Here is a 14,390-nt window from a genome sequence, read left to right as displayed (position 1 = left end):
GGGCACAGACTCGGTGGCGTTGTTAGGAAATCAGTGCGGGGATACCGATACTGTCGTTTCGTCTGTACCGACTTCACCTGGGAACAGTGTAGAGCTACGGAAGACGAGTGTAACTAAAAGTGGGCGACACACTGCTCTTCGAGTCGAGTTACCTGATGCGCGTCCACGGGAAATTTCGAAAGCCTTCACAGTGTGAGAACTCAGTAGCGTTCAACATGAGAGCACGCCAACCCCTAATATCAACGAGGTCATAGGCCGGGGAAGCAAGATTTAGCTCCCTGTCTGTTTAGTTTTGCTTCGAATTCGACTTTCACATGCACTAAGTTAGGTGCAAGATGTCTACATTCGGGTACTCAAGTCTCATGTTTTCTCTCTCTTTCACTCCCCCTTCCCATGTGGACTCGGTCTGGTCAACTTCCCTGCCTTTCCTTCCTCCGTTCTCTCTCTCTTTCTTCGAATTGAACATGCAAGTATGCAGCTTGCATACTAAAAGAGGCAGTGCTGCTTGTTTTAGTAGATGTTCCTTCTTCAGCTTCTTGCGCTGGGTTTTCCGTCTGCGTTCCTATAAGGCCGCACCCCTGTCTTGTTATGAAGTTCTGCAGGTGTACGATACGTACTGCGTGCACACCGAAGGCGCCTATTGGTTTACAAACTTTCGTCAGCTTGAACAGCTACGAGTGCTGTTGGCAAGTGCAGACGATGAAAGTCTGCTGGCCTTTTACTGGTCACAAGTGTACAAAGGATGTAGAAAGGAATTTCAGATATGTGGAGTGCCTCCTCCTCCTCCTCCTCCTTCATCTTCTTAATCTTCATATGGGATGATTGCCTAGAAAAATGTGCTCTGTGTGGATGGTGCAGTGATGAGCGCAGGTAATTGCACTGTACCGTTATTGGCTTCGCCACCGACTGAACTCTTTCGATGATCGAGATAAAATGGAAGATCGTTCCGGGAACTTTAATGAATTGGAGAAGCAGAAATAACGCTCAATAAGCTTTTCCATCTTTTCTTTTTTTCAGGTGGGCGCTTTGAGGTATAATAATTAAAAGAAATCTTTTATACCCTACTGGAAGTTCATTAAGGCTCTCTAATAACAGTCATCGTTAATCTATTTGCTGAAATTAGTGGAGCGGCCAGTGCGGAGGTGAGACCGTCGGAGCACGGACTCGCAGAGGTGTCGCGTGCCTGGGCGAGTCCACAACAGGTGTTACACATCAGTGTATTTTGCCAAGGTTGCACGGTTGGGGCAGGTGGCGTCATCCTTGGTGACGCCCTTTCACTTGCAGGTGACAGCAGGGGTGAAGGCTACCTCAGCCCATGTCCTCCTCAGGAAAACGTTCTCCACCCTTGTGAGGTTGCGGGAAGAGGATCGAACACACAGGGAACAATGAGAGATAGTGTGTCGCCCCTGAGGGTCTCTTTTTCTTTTTTGTTGTTGTTGAGTAGGATAAGGGATAACGAGTCCGGCACAATAGGGATCATGGATACGCTTTTTTCATGTTGTCGCGTGCTCTGTTATCTGCCATAGAATAAAAAGGGTCAGAGCTGTGTCCTTGTAACCAGTGTAGGTGAACATCGAAATGGGAGTCATTATTATGTTATGATAGAATAATGGTGCTTGTCTGACTCGCTTTAGCTGTAATGCACAAGGATAGAAAGTTGGGCGAACTGGTACGGTAACATGATCTTGGATTGCAGCGCGAAGTGACACGGACACAGACTAGAAGCAGACAGGACGAGCGCTCGTCCTGTCTGTTTCTAGTCTGTGTCTGTGTCACTTCGCGCTACAATCCAAGATCGCTTTAGCTGTTTAGGGCCACTGAAATTACCAGTATATATGTGCATTTGAGTGATGGTTGGTAACTTGATATTGCCTGAATAGCACCTATATAAAGCTAACGAGACGCGAAGAAACCAGACAAAGAGCTACTCATTGTTCCAACTTAATCTTCTTTTGCAGTGCCCGCCTGCCCCGTTTATTCGTCTTTTTCTACATACTCCCGCCCTCAGTAGCGTTGTACAATTCAAACTTGTACAATTTCTGCACTGGCTTTCTTAGAAGCTTGCCATCTTGAGCTTTCACACGGCAGGCTCGGATTATCCCATCTTGACCAGGGAAGACGTCCACGTATCGTCCCAGTGGCCAAATACCTCTAAAAATGTTAGGTTCCTCGATGAGTACTGCATCATCTACTTGTAGACTGCTACTAGGATGCGATGGGTAGAGGTGAAGTGCCCGCAGCTCGAGGAGGTATTCTTTCTTCCATCGGATCCACAGGTGGTCCACGAGCTTCTGGCGGTATCGCAACTTCTTGCTGAGGTCACGTCGCGTAGCCTGTGCACTTCGAGCTTCGTCGTCACTGTTGCTTCGCCCTGGAGAGGCAAGAAATGAGCTCCCGGCCAGAAAATGAGCAGGACATAGTGGAAAGGGCTCTCTAGCGTCCGTATACGTATAGGTTAGGGGTCTTGAATTGATAACCGCCTCCACCTCCAGCAGTACAGTCTCAGTTTGTTCGCAGTTGAGCTTGCTCTTTTCCAGCACTTTACGTAAAGATGACTTGACTGATCGGATAAGTCTTTCCCACCAGCGCCGCCCCACCAAGGCGCACCTGGCATAATAAATTTCCATTCTATGCGATGCGTCAAGAGCAAAGATGCAAATGGAGAGCTCTTCATGGTGTTCCAAATGTCCCATATGTCTCGCGATGCTCTCTTAAATGCGAGAGCATTATCGGAGTGCAGTGTTGCGGGCACTCCTCTACTAGCCAAAAACCCACGGAATGCTAGTAAGAAGGAGCTTGTAGAGATACCACTCGTCAATTCAAGGTGTACAGCTCTCGTGGTCGCACGTGTGAACAACAGAATATAAGCTGTGTACGTAACTCTATCAGTCTCATGTTGCTTTACATATAGTGGGCCTGCAAAGTCTAATCCCACAACTTCAAACGGCCGTGGTGTGAGAAGCCTGTCTTCAGTCATTGGCGCCAATTGCACCTTTACAGGTTTGCTGTTGTATTTTTTGCAGAGAAAGCAAGCATTGATGATCCGTTTAACTTCTTGTCGAGCACGTATAACCCAGTAACGCTGTCGAACCTGCATCATAGTGCTTGCCACACCGCCATGTAAAACTCTGCAGTGAGCCTCAGTAACAACTAAGGCCGTGGAGGGATGCCTTCACATTGGAATAACCGGGTGCTCTTCGTCCTACGTAGCGTTCATTATTTCAAGTCGGCCACCAAGTCCAAGCTGCCCGCTGTGATTAAGGTAAAGGCTCAAGGGATCAAGGCGCAGTACGGAGTGTTTCTGGACAGTGTCTCTAAGCCGAAATTATTCAATGTCATTCGTGAATACTTCGAGCTGGACGCGACATATCCAGAACATTTCAGCCTTGTTTAGCTCCTCTGTCGAAATAGTTCCACCGAGCGACGTTTGAATACGACGAAATCGATCCACAAATCGAAATACCCAGGCGGTGACGCGCAGGAGCTTCTGTAGGTTGCCAAACTACCTTAAGTCAATCAGGGTGTCCACTATTCTCGGCGCTTGAAGAAGTATATGTTGCGTGCCACACTCTGACTCTTCGTAGATCGGCGTGCTCATGTACGAGTCTGTAGGCCAGGTTGATCTTGGTTGGGATAACCATTCAGGTCCCCTCCACCAGCTGCGACATGTACGTAGAATCTTTAAACATACGCCCCTAGTCAATAAATCTGACGGGTTTTCTTCTCCTGGGCACTAACGCCATAGCAGTGGTTCAGCAAATGCTGCGATTTCAGTCACTCTGTGCTTTACAAACTGAGCCAACTTGTTATGGTCACTCCGGATCCAGCTCAGTGTGATCGTTGAGTCTGTCCACATGACGCAGGGAAAATGCTTTGAATCCCACGATGAATGGATGTATTTTCATAACCTGGCTCCTACTACTGCAGCCATACGCTCGAGCTTCGGCAGTGTTAAAATCTTGGTAGGTGCTACTCGAGACTTCGTTACTATTAGTGATGGAGCTGTGTTTCCACCGCAATCAACTGTTCTCAAATAGGCACATGCTCCATAAGCCTTCAGGCTGGCGTCGACGAATATATGCTGCTCTGCCTTCTCGACCGCTGCATATAGCCCATCTCTCACGCAGCGCGGAATCTTGATGAAGCCAAGCTGGATTACGTCTGCGCACCATGCTGTCCATGTCATCTTGATCTCCTCTGGTAACTGGTCATCCCAAGACTGGCCTAAAACCCACAGGTGTTGAAACAAAAGCTTTGCAGTGACGATGAAAGGCGAGAAAATACCAAGAGGGTCGAAAATTTGGGAAGCAGCCTTGAGAAGTGTACGTTTGTGTCCGGCTGAGCTGAGGCTAAGTATTGTGCTATAAATTTGGAAGAAAATTTGAAGTAATCAGTTTCGGTATCCCATTGCATTCCCAAAACTGCAGTTGATTACCTTGATGTACCTTCCACTTGCTTCTCCTGGTTGTCGAAAATGTTGCTGGTTATTGGTCTTCCATTTTCTGAGACTCATGCCTGCATCTCGCATAATTGCCTTCGATCGCTCATAGATGCTCAGACCATCTTCGAATGTCTCTGCACCCACCAGTAAATCGTCTACATAAAAGGACTTCTTCAAAATAGAAGCAAGCGCTTTGTCCTCACAAGCGTTGTCCAAGTGGTGATGAATAGTCGCCATGGGCAAGAAAAGGTTTGATGTTGATTCAAATTGTACCCGAGTCATGCGCCATTCGACAATGTTACTGTTTTGGATGACGGGAATGGCATCAAACCAGAGGAACCCGAATGCATCTCGGTCGGTCTCCTGTATTTCAATTTGTAAGAATGTCTTCTCGATATCCGAGTTGATGGCGACCGGAAACCACCTAAAGCGAAGCAGTACTTGTAGTAACTCTGGCTTGAGGTTCACTCCTTTATTCAGAGTTACCTCTTCATGGAAAACCTTGAGCGTGTGACGATGCGTCGAACACGACCCGGAGCTTGGTGGTCAGCGATTCCTCTCGTATAACTTCTCGATGTGGCATATAATAGGTGGCCCGATCAATAGGAACACTCTTATGTACCACTTCAGCGTGTTCTAGCTCCAGGTATTGTCGGATGACTGCGTTGTATCGCTCCAATAATCCTTCATTCATTGATAGCCTCTTTGCCAGTGTTTGTAGACGTGCGAGCGCGGTATCACGGTTGCTTCCAAGTAGCTGTTTCTGATGATTTTCCAAGGCGGCGCCACGGTGTATCTGCCATTTTTCTTGCGAATTGTTCCTCGGAACCGTGCAATGGACTATGGAGAGGGAGGTTCGCCGGAATCTGTGATCCCCATTGCTTCGAGCTGCCAGAACGACTGTAGAATCTGCGAGGTTGTGTCATTGTCAGTAATTGTTTCCACTCGCAGAACGCAGACCATAACGTTAGCGTCGCAGTCAAGAAAGACTTTTTGGCGACTCGGTCCTTGCAGTGTCCGATCGAATGCCGTGTTGATTGCGACCAGTCCTGGAATTTCTATGCTACTTGCAACTTCTCCCGTCATGATTTCCCAAAGATGGTCAGCTCCAATCAACAAGTTGAGGCCGTTCTCAGTATCCGCTTCAAGAAAATTCTTGTCGTCAGCAAGAAATTTGCCCTCACATCACAGCTTCCGAATGAAGTTGTTATCAGCTGTCGGCGCAGCAATGTCGTGATAGATAACTGGAACTATAATTGCTTGAACAATATGGATGTCGGAACAGTGCTGACTACGCAGTGGTACTTCAACAACCTTCCGTATTTCAGCAGAACTTGGGGATCCGTTGCCAAATGTGTTGAATGAAATTATGGTTTCTCCCAGTACCTGTAGTTGTAGTTTTACAGCCAGATCTTCTGTGATAAATGATCTCTGACTGCCTCCATCCATAATCCCTCTGATGTATCAGGACCTGTTATTTTTAACGACAAAAGCGCGAAAATTCTGCAGGTACACTTCTCTGTCTGTCTTCGTGCAAGCGTTTGTGGAATCTCTGTCGCAAAACATTACTGATTGCGACGGGACTATCTCTGCTGTGCTACCTGAAGCCACGGCTGGTCTCGAAGTTTCCGCTGTAGTATCTTTCTTTCTGTAGTTCGGGTCACACATACTCGAGGCGTGTCTTCCGTGACAAGCTTAGCACATGAGTTTGACATGGCAAGACCGTGCCTGGTGACCTCGTGATGTGCATCTATAATAGCGCTTATCCTTAGCTAGCTTCTCTTTTTTGGAAACAAGAGATAGGTTGGCGTCGCAGGCGCGTGTACCGTGCTTCTTGATCGACAGAAGAAACACTCGCTCCAGCTGTATGATGCACTGTGCAGTATGGAAGCGGTGCTGCTCCCTCGAGTTCTCTCAGCACGGTCATCGACAGATTGTTGTGACGATGCGTTGCACTGCTCTGGGCTTTCTAACTCAACACGTGTGAACATGAACAGCTCTTTTAACTCCGCTTCCGATGTAGCAGCTGCCAGCGCTGGCTCCGAGAGGTTCGTATCAGGCCCATGTTGACGTAAAGTCTGACTCCGCTTTCCTCGCGTATATGCAAGAACGATCTCGTATGGCCAATGCCTTCTGTAGAATATCTATCAGCATTGCAGAGAAACTGAGAGTCGTTACATTTAGTGCAGTCAGATATCGGATATTTAGTTGCGCGGCATCATACAGTTGCCTGAGGCCGCGTACGTCGCTTCCGGACTTTACATGAGGTAGAAGGCGAAGCGCTGTCAGATGGTGCTGCACTATCCTTTGACGATCGCCAAAACGTTCTTTCAGAAGTGCTACAACATCTGAGTAGCAAGCTTCAGAAGTCGGTAAACCGGCAATGGCCGCTGCCGCTTTCCCGGCAAGATAATTCCGTAAATAGAAAAACTTCGTCGTTGTCGATATAGCGTTGTTGAGATGAACAGTCTGCTCGAACTGCTCCCGGAAAGGTGCCCATTTGTGAATGTCGCCTTTAAATGTCGGCATATCAAGATTCGGTAGCCATGGACCAATTCTGGGCATAGAGTCAGGAACTGTCGGGGTTGCATTCTGAGGAGCAGACTCCGCTGTACTGTCCATGCGTCCGAAAGCGTCGATCTTGCACCGAACCTCGGCAAGCATGCTGTTGTGTCGGCAGCGGCAGGCGGCGGTGGCCCGGCGTCCGGAGAGCGCGCGGCGAGCCCCGGCGACGCCGACACGAGAGAGGGAGGCGGAGAGACGACCGCTCTTGAGGCAAACCACACAAAGAACTGGGCCAACCAGCGGCCGTTTAATGCACGAAGACTTCCCTGTAAGATATCACCAGCTCATTGGTCGAAGCCAAACACATGACCGAAAGGGGGTGCGCTATCTAGGCAAACTAGACCACAACATGATTAAACAGTTAACCGGAAACCGGATACATACATACACTAACGCAGTGATTTCCTTAAACCCTTGGGTCTAGTCCGGTGATCTTCAAGTAGTCCAGAGTAGCCCTTGAAAAATTAAATTATGGTGTTTTACTTGCCAAAACCACTTTCTGATTATGAGGCACGCCTCAGTGGAGGACTCCGGAAATTTCGACCACATGGGCTTCTTTAACGTGCACCTAAATCTAAGTACCCACGGGTGCTTTCGCCTCCATCGAAATGCGGCCGCCGTGGCCGGGATTCGATCCCGCGACCTCATGCTCAGCAGCCCAACACCATAGCCACTGAGCAACCACCGCGGGTTCAGAGCAGCCCTTGTAGCCAAGCTAATGATTCTACTGTACCGTCACACATTGCAGATAAAATAGTATTTTCAGACAATGTTTGCCTGCCAGTGCCTGCTAGCGCAAAAGCCAGCGTCTTCCACTGGGATAGGGAGAGAGGGCAGTCGCAAAACAAATGTTGGAGAGTATCAGGCACTTGTCAGCGTTCGCAGTTCGGGCTGTCCGCACGGCCAATGAGATGTGCATAGCGTGTAGTGAAGGCGACGCCCAGGTGAATCCGATGAATCAGCACCTTGGAACACCACACATTGGTCTATAGAAACTCCAGTGGGCGGTTTTATCTCGTGAGTACTGCAAAGAAATGATGCCAAACAGTGGTGCCGATTTGCAATGCCGAATGGGGTTTAACTGTTCAAGAAAACATGCATTTGATCGTGACTATGATTTCTTGCAGACGACCTATGGCCCCGTACTATCGCTTTCCTTCGGTTTCTTGAAGCTTTAGTAGTCCTAGGATGTTATTCGGGGCATCGTCAAATTCCGTCATATTGTTGAATTCTGTAATGGTGGCATTTTAAGCCAATCAGAGAGGCCGTAGCAGCCCTCTGGGCCAGTCATAGCTGTTCCAGTCGCCATTGTTCACTGCGCGCAATATACTATGGAGGTCATAGCACACTTAAATTACAATTAAAACCTCTTGGCACTCCAGAGGACCGTCCTAATAATCTCCCGACTAAATCTCTGGGTTCACACCTGCTGCTACAACATGTTGGACCGTGAACTAGTGAAGCCTGGGCATCCTGTGCTACACGAAGGCGCTTTTAACTTTCCTGCAAGGCACTGCAGGTCTCAACAATAGCTTAATTCTGCATGTTGTGTGCGTTAAGTGTCGTGTGTTTTGTAACAATTATGATCGCGTTCACCAGGATTAGCATGCTAGGCGTGCCGCCAAGCAAACATATCCAGCTTTAATGACCAGCCTCTTTCCCAGGATGAACAACGGCAATGCATTGCGATTCGAAATAAGCGTTCATGGGTGTCACTAGAATAGGACAAAGAGTGACACACTACCCATTTCAAAACAGCATAAGTGAACACAGTAAAAAATAACATAGTTATTCACAGGAAATTACGCAGTTAATCATACAGTTCTGAACAACAGTGTCATTTTCTAAATGAAAGAATCCGTATAACTTCTAAATCCAGCAAAAAACTGCAGGCCAGGGCTGATAAGCCACGAATAAAAAAAGGAAAACAACAGCATGCGTCTTGTGTAATTGTTCATCATGTGAGGCCGGCCCAGCACAGCAGCGTTCCATCGTCCTTCTTTGCTATTCGGCCACCTTGTCGTTTGCCTTGTCGGGGCTCTTGTCGGTTGGCTTGTTCCGCGGCTTTTTGGGGAACTTGATGAGGCCGGCTTCCTGCATGGCCTCCTGGCCTTCGTTCAGCGTGTCGTAGTACGCCTCGGAGATGGCCGAGATCGTCTGGATCTGGTCCTGCAGCACCACGGACGTGATGAGCATGAACAGCAGGAACATGTTGAACGCCATGCCGGCGCCGACGAACGTCACGAGGTTGTCCATGACGTACGTCAGCGCGGCGTCGGCGCAGCTGCGCGTGTAGACGCGCTGCCAGGCCTCTTGGTCGTCCATGAGCAGCACGCCGTGGCCGCAGAAACGCCTCGCCAGCACCGGCAGGTTGGACGAGTCGTTCACGTCCAGCACGCGACGCCGGCAGCAAGAGAAGGGAACCGAGCAACGCTCGCGGCTCGGATTGCCCATGGCGCAGTGGAAGTACTCGCTGCGGTCCCAGTCGCGGAAACTGTCTCGAGAGAAGCCGCAGCAGTGCATGGACCTCTGGAGCGTGTCGATCAGGTGCTGGAAGTGCTCGGACTGCCTGTAGCCCTGGACGAACTCGACGTACGCGCTATCCTTGAGGTGGTCGCGCGCCGACTGCGGTCCCAGCGCGGCCGCGATGGCCGTGATGCTGTTGACCAGGATTATGACGGCCAGCAGGCTCTGGTAGGCCTCGAGCACGGCGATGTTCTCGCGAAGCGCGCCGACTAGGCCGCAAATGGCGACTGCAGACAGCGACACGCTGACGACGACCACGAACACGTCGAGGTGCATGAAGAAGGTGAAGAGGAAGGACTTGCGCATCAGGCTGTTGAGCAGGTCGTCTCGCTCCGAAGAGGGCCGCACCAAGTACGAGTACGTGGCGCACCACAGCGCGACCAGCGACAGCAGCACCACGACCAGGTTGACGCCCACGATGATGCCGCGAATCCTGAGCTCGCTGTGGAGGCGCGTGGTCGTCGAGAGACTATGCTCCACCTCCGATTGCTTCTGGAACGCTGCAGTTTCCGTGCGTTGCGTCGTCGGCTGCGTCTCCTGTGGGGTTGCTGTCGTTAGGGTAGCTGTTGTTTGACGGCTATTACTCGCTGCCTTCGCCATTACACTTCTTTTTCTTCTTCTGCCGCGGTAAGTGACACGTGCCACAGCTGCCTATTTTTATTTAGTTAGTTGGTCAGTTCTAATTGAAATAGCCCCAGTTCATCATAAGGCGGATGTGCCTTGAATAGTAATTCTTAATTTAGACGTCGCAAAACGCACATGCTCTGCTGCATGACATAAGTTAACGCTCAGGAGGCGTTTTGTTTTTCGCAAAATATAAACAAAAATGATATATGTGCAAAAGTACGAACAAAATAAAACGATTAAGTGGCGTTACGTAAAGCACGATCTTCATTTGTATACGTGAAATTTGTTAAAGGGTTTTACATAAAATGCCATGCACACTGAAAATATTGAAAGAGAACCCCCCACTGAGCGCCGTCTTCACAGCCCACAGATTTTGTGGCGGCATAGCAGTGAGCAATGTGCGTCCACTTCGCTCATGTGGCACAAAGTGGTTATTCCAGCAGGAGCTATAAGCGTCAACAGTGGGTGACCGCCGGGAAGATTGGAGGGAGGCAGAAGTTGTACTTGGACTCGCAGGGGAGAGATAAAAAGGAAAAAAGAATGAAAGGATGAAGCACACAGGCTCGCGGATAACACGACATTATCGCGCCAGTGAACAGCCTAAGGAACCAGAATTAATCCAATGAGAACAATTGTCGAAGAAATGCAGAAGCGAAAATGAATAATGGTAGGTTTGCTTTCACTTTCGAGGTGGCAGCGAAAATGATAACCTTCGAGTATTGTTTGCATTGTCTAATGTAAAGTTTTCGACTGTCATGTACCATCTTTATTTTTTTTACTCTGTGACCAGAGATGTTTTTCTTGCAACTGGCCCATTTACATGTCTTTGCAGCACAGGAATCCCTTAGCAGCTTTTTACTACTCGTTTCTTTTTTTCAGCTACCACTTATTTATCGTATTTTTAAAGCTCTATTTCATGCAGCCACCAGTCATTATTTAAAGCTGGTTTGCAACGAGGCTCTAAAGACGTTGATACGCTACTTGTGCAGCTTTTATTACAACTAGTAATTATGTGTTTAAGACTGAATGTTTGTCACTGATGAGTTGCGTTTATTTGTAGCTTTTTTCTTTACTTGACCGTACTGGCACAGTAACCAGTTAACGTGCCAAAATAAAGATTCCTGCTTTAAATACACGCATGCTTGTGCGGTGGACTATGCAATATTTACTGTTCGTATTCGATACGTATTAAGAAAGATTGGGTACTCGCCCACCTCTATTTATTGTTGTTAGTGAACGTGTAACGTATCCAAACTATAACCACTTCATCTATAGGTGCACCAAGCCAAGAGCGGAGAGGTCAGTTTGTTGCGTCGGCACTCGCTGACGGTCTGGTCTGACGGCACGAGCTCGCATTTAAACTGGGCCAGAATTTAAAAAAAAAAACCTGTTAGGCTAGAATTGCTTGTTAGAGGAAATCACAGCCGATCCTGGTGACTGGCATAATAATAACGACGGCGGCCGCCTAATAGCAAGGAGCACTTATACGAACGAGAAGATTTGCGAATTCGGGCCGTGGGGCCGGATGACCCGTTCTTCATTCATCGTCGGGCCGGGCCGGCCCACTTTCTGCTAGCGTTAAGCACGGGCTGGGCCACCAAACTGCGGTACAGGCACACCTGTAGTTCGGGCCAACGCGTGCTATAGCTAAAGCGTGCCGCGCATGGCGCCAAGCTGGCGTTAAAACGTAACTTTCTAAAATGTAAGCAGAACAACGCAGATATTACGATAATAGCCGGAACGCGTGGCTAGGAAACAGTGTGCCCACGTACAAGCTCTCGTAGTAATCCACGTTTTTTATTTGTGCCACGCGCTTTCCGAAGATTCCCGGCGGAACGACGGCACTGTTGATTGTTTCGCTCACGCAATGACGCGATTAGCGGCGTACGAGGCATCATCGCGAACCAAACTGTTTCGTTTAAAGTACTCGTCGACGTTGCTTATCCTTTCGTAGCTGCAGAACACCAAATGCGGCTCTTTTCGCAATGGCATTACCACGCGGCGACAGACCCCGCACACAACTTAGTGCAGGAGCGCCGGGAAGAGAACACAGCGTGTACGATCGACTTGGCCGCAGTGGCGTTGTCGCGTTCAGGAGCTCTGGCGCCCCTACACGAGCGCATAAGGCCAATAAAGGGTGATCTTTTTTTTGTGCCCGTTAGTTCAAATTTAGCGGTGTCCAAACGCAGTTGTTTAGGCAAAGAGAGCTCCTCAAGAATTCCATGTCCCCACTCTTTTAAACAGCGCTTAAGATGCCCATAAGTGAGCTCCACACAAATACCTGGCAAGGAACAAAAATGAACGCTGGTAATCGCGAAGAAAAAATTCGCGCAACGAAACTCAGTAAAGAGAGAGAATGTTCGATGTATCGACTCTTACTCCGGGAGATAGTCCAGTAATGTTGAAGATGTGGTGAAGGAGCGTGGGAAGACAGATTATAGGCAAGAAACGCCGAAGAAAAGAAAATTCCAGTGACCACTAGCAGAAACCAAGAAAGCGTGCCCTTTTCAGAAGAATAAAAACCAAAACAACTAATGAAATGAAATTTTTGAGAGCAAGCGCATATATGCTGGCAAAAAGACACATTGTCAAAAGTGCGTCTTTTCGTCGGGCGATGAAATCGATAAGTCATTAAGCCTAAAATTTTCTTTCTACGATGAAAAGCAAGGGCTTTCCTTACGCTGCTTTCAGAGATTATATTTCGTTCAGTTCTGTGGTTCCATAAGCAAAACAAATATCATAAGGCAGACCACAGTTTTCTTTTGTGTGTACTTGTGGTGCAGGCTGTATTTCCGTGCTTACCTAAGTGATTGAAAGTACTCATTCGATACAGCCTGCCTAAATGTCAGAGGTAACTAAACGACGAGCGACTAGTTTCGCCGTGCGTTTAAAGACGCGCTCGCTCTTTGGGGTAAAATGCCAACAAGAAATAAAGAAGAGTTCTGTAGCACCAAAATAATTCGCGTTTGTTTAGGGGCTACATAAATCACCACTCCCCGCCAACCTGGCATTTTCAAGTTTCAAGTTTATTGCTTCATTCATTAGCGGTACATATACGCAGTAGAAGTTATACAGAAAGAGGTCCCACAGTTCGAAACTGCAGCGGGACCTCTTGTTCTTAGTTACATAATAATATATAAATAAAAAGGCGTCAATTGTATTTATAAACAAAGAACGGATTACACAACTTCTACAGTGTTAAAGTAATAAAACCTATGGCAACACTTCACAACACAAAAAAAATGTACATAATGCGCACCATAAAAAAATACTTCAAAAAAGAGATGCGGTTTACAAGGTATTAATATAAGCTCTCAGTTAACGTTGGTATGACGATAATGTAGGTGAGGATTTCACGTGAGCAGGCGAAATTCGCACTAGCAAAACCAACAGTTAATTTGCCATAGTTGCTGTGTGATTTTGGAAGTAAAAGGTCATTTTGTAAAGAGAACCTGGTAGTGTTAGGATTAGCAAGACTATTCCTGCCAATGATATAACGTAATTGTGGGTTTTTAAGAAGGCGGTAAATAACGATGATGTGGTTGTACCAGATAATTTTATTTATTATGAGGATACTTAACTCAGTGAAGATAGGGGTAACATGAGCGTTATAAGGAGCTGAAGCGATAATACGGACAGCGTAATTTTGGATGTGCTGCAAGGAAGCTATATGAAAGCGATAAGTAAGACCCCAAGAACTGATACAGTAATTTATATGGCTATAAATAAAGGCATAATACAATGTCAGGAGAGTGTGCTTTTGAAAGTACTGTCTGGCCTTTAAGAGTACCCTGATGCCATAGGCTGCTGTCTTTTTTATGAATCTGACATGCAAATTAAACTTTAGAAAGGAGTCTAATTGAACACCTAAAAATGAGCACTCATTAGATGGTATTTCCTCATTACTCACTCATTATTTCTGTAAAATAAGAATTAGCGTTTGGGCATTTTCAAACTATATATGCTGTAATTAGAAAGAAGAAAAAAGACGGACAGACGGACAGATAGATGGACAGAAGGACGGACAGATGGACGGCCGTTGCCTCCAAAGGGGCAAAGCCACTCTCATAGGTTGAGTGTCTCGGTGGCGATGGATGGATCGGTGTATGGTTGCTATGAGCGTCCCTTTTGAAACGGGGTGGCGGGTTGCGCCACCAAGCTCCTACTTTTATTTTGCCGAACGTTTTGCCTTATCTTTTTTTTAACAAACTGAAAGTTCCCAGCATCAAAC

General features: G+C 47.6%; 1 protein-coding gene across 1 annotated transcript; it reads right to left on the bottom strand.

The window, feature by feature from the left end:
* Positions 1 to 8,584: 8,584 nt before the first annotated feature.
* LOC126531248 (tetraspanin-33-like) lies at positions 8,585 to 11,284 on the bottom strand. Its single transcript, XM_050178698.3, has one exon. It carries the CDS (start codon positions 10,130 to 10,132, stop codon positions 9,011 to 9,013), a length of 1,122 nt encoding a protein of 373 aa, XP_050034655.1. The 5' UTR covers positions 10,133 to 11,284; the 3' UTR covers positions 8,585 to 9,010.
* Positions 11,285 to 14,390: the final 3,106 nt, after the last annotated feature.

The sequence above is a fragment of the Dermacentor andersoni genome, chromosome 5 (assembly GCF_023375885.2).
Source record: "Dermacentor andersoni chromosome 5, qqDerAnde1_hic_scaffold, whole genome shotgun sequence".
NCBI lineage: Eukaryota > Metazoa > Arthropoda > Arachnida > Ixodida > Ixodidae > Dermacentor > Dermacentor andersoni.
The sequence above is the reverse complement of the archived record's forward strand: the minus strand, read 5'-3'. Positions and strand labels throughout refer to the sequence as shown.